The 10,254-nt window shown below is 48.7% G+C and overlaps 1 protein-coding gene across 2 annotated transcripts in view; it reads left to right on the forward strand.

Annotated features, from left to right (window-relative positions):
• Positions 1–1,883: 1,883 nt before the first annotated feature.
• PARP12 (poly(ADP-ribose) polymerase family member 12) overlaps positions 1,884–10,254 on the forward strand; it is a 38,028-nt gene continuing 29,657 nt past the window's right edge. The window contains exons 1-3 of one of the 2 annotated variants that reach the window (XM_023530282.1): positions 1,884–2,299; positions 6,122–6,257; positions 8,926–9,217. In XM_023530282.1, coding sequence (XP_023386050.1) covers positions 1,968–2,299; positions 6,122–6,257; positions 8,926–9,217 — 760 coding nt within the window. In that variant the 5' untranslated portion in view covers positions 1,884–1,967. The remainder of the gene's footprint in view (positions 2,300–6,121; positions 6,258–8,925; positions 9,218–10,254) is intronic. The other variant, XM_011359489.2, reaches the window with a different exon arrangement.

The following is a 10,254-nucleotide window of genomic DNA, read 5'->3' on the forward strand; positions in this document are numbered from 1 at the left end:
ACCCATAGCCTCAGCTAGTCATGATGTTAAACTATTTAAATGATAAAACCACCCATGGGGAGAAGCCATTAGGATTGGGCTAGTTTTTTTCCAGTGAGGTGGAATAAATATCAGTCTTTTCAGGCAGTCTTCCAGGGGACCACTAGACAGGTCACATAATGACTCATTTGGGACTGAGGCTTTGAAAGCTCCAGCTCTGTTTTGCTATGTTTGGTACAGGTACCGGCAATGTGGGCTGTGAGTTTTCAAGGCAGGCATGGAGCTGTGAAGGAGATAGAATGCTACAAAGTTTGATGTGCTTACTTAGATTCAGCTGTTTTTCTTGACTAAATGCTAAATGAGTTGCTGCAAGACTTTGGTTAATTTCCAGAGCTCTGAAAATGTTGATTCTGCCCATTTTTCCCAGTTTTTCATTGCTTGTAAAGAAGGACAAACTTTCCGAGGTCCTTACTCCAGCATTTTCACTGCCATCACCCTTCCTTTCTTTTAAAAATGTGTTGCTTTATTGCAAAACAATATTAAAACCACAATCAAAATAAAAAATTAAATTTTTCATGAAAAAGTAACTTTTCCACACACATTAAAAAAAAAATTCGAGAGAAAAATTGCCGCTCATTCATTTCCATTTGTTCACGGTACTAGCTACTCTTCATCCATACAAAAGATTTTTTACACTTTGTAGTAATATTATCAGTAGAATTTTATGTTTTTTAAGTTAACGTATCTCGTAAATCCTTTCTCCCCACCTTTCTACCCCTCATCTCCTTTTCACTCTCCTAGTACCTCCTATTGCCTACTCCCTACAACCGGTGTTAATACAAACAGCACAGTGTGTGTCCTTCCTCAGCCTTCTTCAGGTTCATTCAAAAATATCCTGCCACATTCACACACAAATAGGATTCTTTTTGCAACCGATATCCGCCATCTCTACACAGCTTTCTTTGTTCACTTAACACATCGTGAATGTGTTAACAGATTTAACACACCTGTTAAATCTAAACAGACAAGAGATTTAACATGATTGTTAAAACTGGCTAGTCCGAACAACACATCAACCCGTTGTTCCTAGTACCCTACCTCCCCCACAAAAACGCTTGCCTACATATGTACTGTTCCTTTTACTTCTAGAAGATTCTCTGAAGGACTGCTGGGTCAAAGGTCACGCGTACACTGACCATTTTAATGGCTATTCCCGGATGACTGTCCCAAAAGGCCCTAACCATTCACATTTCCATCGGCAACTCTAGAGCTTGTCGCTCCCTACGTTCCGAACGGCCTTTCGATTGTTGTTCACCCTTCATTCGGCCGGGGCGCGGGGACGCGGACTGGCTTTTTAAACGGATCTATGTATATATCTACGCCAGTACGTTTAAAACGAGGGCTTCGCTGCCAGCACTGGGGGAGAAAGTGACACTGCAGCCCATCTGGCACTTCGAGGTGCCGGTTTTCGCCGGCGGTGGCCGCAGGGTCGTCGTCCCGCCGGACGTGAGGCGCCGGGTGCAAAGGCCGCGGCTCCCGCAGGAGCGCGGTCGCCTCGCGCCCAGGGCCCCCAGGCAGGCAGCGCGCGCGCGCGCGCGCGCTCCCGGGCGTCGCTCCTCCATCTTCGAGGTGAGGGGCCTCGTGAGATGCAGAGCGCTGCCCCGAAAGCAAAGGCCTCGTCTTCGAAGCGCCCGGAGGACCCCGCCGAGGGCCCCGGTGAAGAGTCCCGGCAGCCGTCGGCGCACCTGCGGCCTTGGACGGCGCGGATGATCCCCTCGTCGGGCTGGGAGGGCGCCTCAGCTGAGGGCCCTGAGGCCGGAAGGCGGCGAGCCCCGCTCAGCTGCGGGCCGGTGGGCGTGGCGAGGCCGCACGGGTTCTGTTTTACCCCGGCCCGGCTCAGCTTTCGGTTTCGTTTCCCGCTGGCGTCCCCACCCCGCGGGAGTCGCTCTGCCGGCCGGCGGTCCGACGGGCAGCGCGCTCCCGCGACCATGGCCCAGGCGGCCGTCCTCGGCGAGGTGACCCAGGTGCTGTGCGCGGCCGGGGGCGCCTTGGAGCTGGAGGAGCTGCGGCGCCGCTTGCGGGAGGGCGTCGGCGCGGACGCGCTGGAGCGGCTGCTGCGGCAGCACCAGCGCTTCGCGGTGGCGGTGCGGCCGGGCGCGCGCGGCGCGGCGGCGGCCGCCGAGCGGGTGGTGCTGGCCGTGTCGGCGCTGCGCCTCTGCCGCGACCACCAGGGCGCCAAGCCCGTCTGCGCGGGGCTCTGCTCGCAGCTGCACCTCTGCAAGTTCATGGTCTACGGGGCCTGCAAGTTCTCGAAGGCCGGGCCCGGGAGGGGGGCGGGACGAGGACCCGGGTCGCCTCCGCTCCCGGCCGTTTGGGGCCCTTCTTAGGGTTTGGGGGAGGCGGTGTGGTGGTCTTTCCCCGCATCCCTCCTCAGCGAACACTTATCGAGCACCTACTGCATGCCGGGCGCCGTGTGAGGGACTCGGTGGAATCGTGCCCTCAAGGCTCCGGCCGTCCGAGCGCCACTCAGCGCGCGCCGCGGACTGGAACGCTCTAGGAATGGCCGGCCGGGGTGGGGGTGGGGGTGGGGAGCGTGGTCGCCGAGCGGCCGGGGGAGGGGCCGGTCTGGCTTCTCCGCGCGCCATGACGCCGCGTCTCCGGAGCTTTGAAAGCCACACGGGCCAAGGAACCTGTTACAACTTCGCTCAGCCCCTGTTCTCACCGGCTTACAAGCCAGCAGAGGCTTCGCTTGCGTCTAGGATAAAATGCAAGCTCCGCACCATCTCCCGAAAGGACCGCAGGGAGCTGGTCCCGGCTGCGCTCCAGCCACACCCCTCCTGGATGCCCATTTCCAGCCTTTTTGCTCATCTCGTGGGCTTTGCTCTGTCTGCAACGATCTTCCTGGTTTGCCCCGTGAATCCTTAAGGCCATAAACACTCCTTTTGAGCCCGCCCTTCCTCTCCATCACATGGTCTTGTTTACTTTTCTCACAGCACTTACCATAACTCCCCTCCCCCCAGGTGGGCGGAAGTTCCGTGAGCGCGGAAGGCCCTGCAGTCTTGGCCCTGGGTGGTCGTTTCCCTCTGTGCATACAGCAGGTGCTCGCTGAGATTTTTGCAGTGGGCGGACTAGGTTTGGGCTAAAGAGTTTGGACCTCACCCTAAATGTGATAGGGGCCGGTCAAATGGCAGGAGAGAGCAGCCATCAGGTCTGCATTTTAGAAAGATGTATCTTAGGTAGCGGTGTGGATGCTCATTTACAAGAGGTTGTGATGGGGACCTGTTTGGAAATTAGTCCAGTTACCTAAAAGGATTTGTTCCTTTCTTTCTCTTTTTTCCTTCCCTCCTTTCTCTTTTCTTTTTTTTGGGAGTGGGGGGCTTAACAGTACATCTTATTTCTTGCTCATGTCAGGTCCATCAGTCAGTGTTGGGTACGGATCTTGCTTCATGCAGTCATTCAGGGATCCAGGCTGGTTCACCTAGACTCTGCTCTCTTCAACCCATGGCTCTTAAAGCCATTCTGGGTATCAGGTTCCAGGAAGCAGGTAGACAAGATGCACAGTAGAGGGTTGGAGAGAGTTTTTTATGGGTCAGTTTGGGAACTGGTAGATATTCTTCCATCCACATCCCTGGATCACAAGATGTCTCATGACCGCACCTAGATGGGGAGTGGGGGAGGGCTGGGGAAATGTAGTCCCTGAGAAGCAGCTGCGCAGAAATATCTAGATTAGAATATTTGAAGGCCCATATAAGGCCTTAAGAAGCGATGCATGTGTGAGAGATGGAGGGAGTTGGTGAGAATGTAGTGACAGAATATGACAGGGGATGACTCAGTTTTCTTTCTTGTTGACTGAGAGATGACCATTACTTCTTTTCTTATTGGCTGAGAGAGAAGGAGAGTGTTTTGTTTTGAAGCTTGCTTAGTCAGGGATCTGAAGTTTGGGAGGACCGCCAGGGCCCCGATTGGCTGGTTTGGAAGTCGTTGGGTGGTATGGGGCTGTGGCTCCATGAATGGGTCAGATCTGAGGTGGGGTGTGAAGGTGGAACCCTGGTGAAATTTGGCTTTCAGGGACTGTTAGAGAAGATCCACCTCGGGAGAATCAGGAGCAGCAGCTGGAGAGAAAGGTGGACACAGTAAATGGCGGACAGGCAGACAGATGGGCAGACGGACGGATGGATGGATGTGATGATAAGGATAGCTGGTAGATTTTGTTAATGCCTGTATTTGGTAAAATAAAGATGGCAGACCTGTTCTTAGGGTAGTTACCAAAATTGGAGGTCAAATTTTACTCATCTTGGAAATCTGAACCTATGGTATTTACTGACCTAGATAATTGTGTTTTCTTTTTCGTTCTTCATCTTTACCTTTTCCTTGAGGTTCATGTAAGAGAATTTCTTGAACCTTCCTTCTCTGACCGTTTCTGGATCATGTAGGGAGAATGTGTAGTTGGCTGTATTTTCTATGCCTATTCTGTGACTCTATTAGTCTTCCTGAACCATAGGTCAGTTTCAGAAATAGGTCTTTATTGCTGCTTGTGTTCATTGGTGAATTCTGGGAGGGTTCTTCAGTCCTTGACTTTCAAACTGTGCTTAATGGGCAGTAAGTACCGTGGTCAGGAGCATAGCCTCAGAGACAAGCCTGCCTTGTTCCAACCCTGCCTCTGCTTGCTAGCTGGGTGATTTGGGGTAAATTACTTTGTATCTGAGTCTCAGTTCCATCATCTGCAAAATGGGGATGATAATATCACCTACCTCATAGGCTTTTTGAAGACTGAATAAATTAACTCATAAAATGTTTGGGCATTCCCTGCTTCATGGTAAATGTTCAACAAGTTTTAGTAGTCATCATCGTTATCATTATAATAATAAGATTTGGGGTTGAGAGCACCAATTATTAGCCTCTCTGCCTAGAATGTTTTTCCCTTCTCTCTTTGCCTGGATCATCTTCAACCCTAAGTATTTGGCTCAGGTCCTTTCTTGTTTGCTTCCCCACTTCCGTCAGGCTCAGGTGTCCCTCCTATCTGCTCTGATGTAGTCTGAGCTCAGCTGACCTTGCACTTTCCACTCCATTTTAGTCATCTCTGTCTTTCACTTCCACTAGATAAGAGAGGGATGTGAGTCAGGATGACTCCAAGGTTTTTGGCCTGTGCAGTGTGGAAGAGGGAAGTAGCCTTTTACTGAGATGGGGGAGTCTGTGGAAGGTACAGGTTTGGGGGAGTTGATCATGGATTTCGTTTTCTTTTGAGATGCTTAAAATAAGCATGATCTGTGAAGTATGGCAGTGTCTTAGTCAAGCGAATTCTGTTTGCCTGACTATTCCCAGTTGTGCTGACCCAGGCGATCATTTGAAGTCTTTGGATCGCTTGGGCATGGTGCCAGTGCCTTGCTCACAATGAGTGTTTAACAGGGCCTTGTTTGAAAACATGGAGGAGGGGAACAGAAAAAAGGGCCGGGTCTCCCCTGTGTGTGCATGAGTAAATACTTATAACTGTAAGGTGTCAACACTCACTTATTCAGCCAGTGTTTTAAGTGTCCAATGACTGGTATGCTGCGACTCTTCTTTGTGAAATAGCGCTGTCATTCTCATCAGAAACCTGCTGAAAGGTGCTATCCTGGGCTCTAGAACTGACAAGTTATCATCTCTTCTTTTGTAAATAAACATGTTTTATTGTTGCATAGCCAACTGTTTTTTTCTCCAGTGCTTTTAAACAGGGTCGGTAACTATTCTTGAAGACGGATTTTACCAGCTGTCTTAGTTTGCTTGGGCTGACATAACAAGTTAACACAGACTGGGTGGCTTAACCAACCAGAAATTTATTTTCTCACAATTCTAGAGGCTAGAAGTTAAAGATCAAGGGTTGGTTTCTTCTGAGGCTCCTCTCCATGGTTTATAGATGGCCATCTTCTCCCTATATCCTCAAGTCATCTTCCCTTTGTGCCAGTCTGTGTCCTAACCCCTCTTCTTATAAGGACACCAGTCAAATTGGATTGGTCCCCCTCCAGTGACTTCATTTTAACTTAATCATTTCTTTAAAGACTTTGTCTCCAAATACAATCATTTCTAAGGTCCTGGGGTTTAGAACTTCAACATAAGAATTTTGGGGAGACAGTTCAGTTGTGATACCAGCTCTGTTCTTTTGCAGGAAGAGCTGTAGGAACAGTCACAGCTTGACAACCGAGCACAACCTGGGCGTGCTGAGAACTCACGGTGTCGACCACCTGAGCTACAGTGAGCTCTGCCAGCTCTTGTTTCAGAACGACCCCTGGATTTTGCCAGAGGTGAGTGCCAGGAGGGGTTGTGTGTGTGTGTGTGTGTGTGCGCGCGCGCGCAAGGAATCAGGGAGAGGCCAGAAGGTTGGAAAATAGGAAATATTATGATAGAAGAGAATCCAAGGCCCCCATCGTGACCACTGGGGCTGCCTGGAGGAGACCTAGATTGAATTCTTGGCTCTGTGACATTGGGCCAACTTTGCTCCTTCTTGAAGCCTCTTTTCTTTCTCTATCAATTGGGCTAGTACCTCCTTTGCAGGGCTTCTGTGAGGTTGGGAGAGCCTGTTTGGCCAGTGGCTGCAGCAAGATGTTATTTACATAGAGCCAAGGAGATGAGAGATTCCAGCCAGCCTCTCTTTGTTTAGCAGGACTTGGAATCATGCAGGTTTCAGTGGACCCAGCTGGGTCTGTGGAGAAGGTTTCTAGGGCTGCAGACTATGCATTCTCTACTAACTCAGTTGCACCCAGGGAATTTTGAAGTTTAGTTGATGTGAAATCTCATATTGCATTAACCACTTGTTTCAGAGCTCACTGCAGTGGTTATGTACTATTTCATATCCTTCGAGAAGCAGACACCAAGATGGAATTAGAAGTGTGAGATTTATTGGGTAGGGAGCAGAAGGTGGGGCGAGGCTTGAGGCAATGATGCAGGTCTAGCATCTGTGGCAGGAGGACGGGGAAGGAAGGGGACTGGACAGGAAGAGATCCGGACTGCAGCACAGTTCTAAGAAAGCTGCTGCTTGGCCAACTGGAAGTTCTGAGTTAAAGGTTTCTCTGTTGGAGGCAACCTTGGCTTCCGTAGAACGGTGTGCTTCATTGGCTGGGAGCGTCCCATCGGAGTGTGGCCTCTGTGTGAATAAAGTAGTGGCTCCTGAGGCAACACTGGGCTGATAGTTAACTGTGCTCTGCAGCAGGTCTGAGCAGTGCCTTCCTGTGGCCAGCACCAGTTATATAGGATGCTCTGACACTTCTTGTGATGAGGCAACAGATTAGATTGGCATATTTTAATGACAGTGCTTCCATATGATTGAATTAAAATCACCCATTTGAGAAAGGTGCAACAGAGCATAGTGACTGGCACATAATGGGTATTAACTTTTTTTGCTTTTCGAAAATTAGTATTGATTTACTTCAGCTAACTTTTATTGAATATCCACTGTGGGTCAGGCACTGGTGATAAGGAGATAGAAGACCCCATTCTGTCCTTCTGGGAGGCACATTTACTGGGTCACACAGACAAGTCAGAAGATAATTGCAAGGTGCTGTGTTAGAAGCTCCAATAGAAGTCAGTGCTCTGATCTCCAGGGCACAGTTTGGGTGCTGGGAAAGGTGTCCTGGAGTCCATGGTGCCTGCTCTTGGAGCTGAAAGATGAAGGTCTGGGAAAAGGGAGGCACAGAGAGGAGGACACCTGGCATCGTCAGGAGACAGCACACAGGGCACCACAGCCTGGATTTAGGGTTGGAGAGGGGAGAAAGAGACACGGATGGGCAGAGGCTCATACACAGGAAGGAGTTGGGAGGTAGGTTGGTGTTTGGAGTGGGCATTCACATTTTGGAGAGATCGTCTAGTCAGTAGTGTGAAAAATGAATCAGAAGATGACCAGTCAGGAGTTTGTAGCCTCTGCGTGCTTGGGTGTGCTGGTTGGTTCAGAACACAGTGCCAGCAGATGGAAGCCGAGACCACAAACTCAGACCCTTTATCAGATGACCAGTTGGGGGCCACCACCATGAATTGAGCACTCACTCACTGTGTTCCAGGTATTGTATTAGCCATTTTGTATATTTCCCATTTAATCCTCACAGTAGCGCAGGAATGGAGGTAGGATTATTCCCATTTTGGGGATTGAAAAACTGAATCTGAGAGCTGACAAGTGGCTTGCCAAAGGCCAGGCAGCTTGTAAGTGGCAGAATCAGGTAAGGCCCCAGCCCTCTCTGGCCTTTCTCCTTGGGGTTTCCATCCCCAGAGTAGGGTCCTTGCTGAATCTTGCTTAGTATAATGCCTTTGAATTGAGTGGGTGGGTCCTTGGTGGTCTCTGGCCTTGTTTGCATCTGTAGGAATTTGGAGTGTAGAGGAGAAGGAGCAGTTAATTCAAGCTCAGATCCCAGCTTTGCCAACAACCTAATTCAGCCATTGTATGTGCCAAATGTGGCAGATTGCTATGTGACTTAGGGTAAGCCAGTTAACTTCTCTGAGTCTCACTTTGCTCATGAGAAATGAAAGGGCTGTATTTGGCCTTCTCTAAGATGCTTTAAACCCTCAGAACCTATTTGACCCTGAGTTGTAGAAAAAGAGTTGAGAGAAACGGGCCTAGGTAGTGGAGAGTTGGTTCATCAGGGGGAAGGGTATAGGTAGAGCTTAAGGGTTGAGAGGAACAAATACATTAAAATGTCTCCTGTGAAGGGAGCATCTCTGATCAAGTTCTTTGGGTTTCCCCATGGAGTAGCTGTTTTGAGCAGCCTGCTGTCCACCTAGTTCCCATTTTAGTCAAGGACATGTTTACAGCCACCCATCTAGAGTGAGGGATATTCTCATAGCTGCGTGGTTTGTTTGGATAACAGAGTCACTAGCAGTGGCTAGGTTTCTGGAAAAACCTTCTAACCAGTGGACTGGTCAGTAGGGAGGTGGTGGCTTGTGAAACCTTCCTAAGCTGCTGTCTTTTTCCTTCTCCGTCAACAGATCTGCCTTCACTACAATAAAGGAAATGGACCCTATGGCTCTTGTTCCTTTCAGAAGCAATGTATGAAACTCCATATCTGCCAGTATTTTTTACAGGGCGAATGCAAGTTTGGTACTAGCTGTAAGAGATCCCATGATTTCTCTAATTCTGAGACTCTGGAAAAACTGGAGAAGTTGGGCATGAGCTCACACTTGGTGGGCAGGCTGCCTTCCATTTATAGGAATGCGTATGACATCAAGAATAAGAGCTCCGCCCCTGGCAAAGGGCACCTTCCAGATCTAGGGACTTCTGGTAAGGCTCTGGGCTGGGGCTTCGGGATTCCATCTGGCCATTAAATGAGATGTGTGGCTGGATAAGTCTGTGCTTCTCTTAGTAAAATGCAGTTAGGGATCCCTTCCTAGCTAGTGGGGGTCATGAGGGTGAGTTGAAATCATGGCCATGAACAAGCAAAACATTCTAGAAAAGTGCTACTTGGTGTTGACGGTGAATGAATACGGGCCTCATCTGCACTGAGATAAGGGACTCTGCTTCTCCTATATAGTCGTCCCTCTGCCCCCTGGAGAACTTGCCTTTTAAAAAAGGGACCCTAAAATTAAGAGTGCCATGCTGTACATCTCTAGGGGTGTTCTTTGCATTGTGTTCTGTTTTGATTTTTAAAAAATAAGTAAGTGAAGTTATTTTAATTTTAGCTCTCTTCTTGATATGTATGAATGGATTTTTTTTTCTTTTTTTTTCTTTTTTAGTCGTAAATTCGCTTTGTTCACTGCTTATCTTTGGCACTTGGACAGTATCTGGCCCACAGTAGGCAGAGGCACTCAGATATTGGTTAAATGATGGAGCATGCTGGGATAATTATTTTAAAAGGAATGTCAGGCTTAGTGATAGGCACATGGGGGAATTCTGAGCAGAGACTGTTTATGTAACAAGCATTTCCTGAATACCTGTTGTGTGAAAAATGAATAATATGGTCCCTTGAGAAGGTTATTACACATCGATATTCTTGGAATTTCACAATATCAGCTGTTGGCTGGCCATTCTGGTTATCCATTCTTTCATTCAACAAATTCAAGTGCTTGCCATGTGCTGGCCACTGTCCTGGGCCCCAGTTATGCCTTGGTGACTATGAGACATGACTCCCAAATGAAAGCACAATCAAACCCACTTGTTAGCTGTAGTGATAGTTAAGATTTTTAACAGACCCTTTCCTAAAATACCAGGTAAGCGTCAGGACCACCAGCAAGCAAACTTATCCCTCTAATCATACCTGATTTTTATATTTAAAAATTGTCCTTGTCATATATGTTTTTTCTTTATATTTTCTTTAATTT

This window comes from Pteropus vampyrus, unplaced genomic scaffold, assembly GCF_000151845.1.
Source record: "Pteropus vampyrus isolate Shadow unplaced genomic scaffold, Pvam_2.0 Scaffold48, whole genome shotgun sequence".
NCBI lineage: Eukaryota > Metazoa > Chordata > Mammalia > Chiroptera > Pteropodidae > Pteropus > Pteropus vampyrus.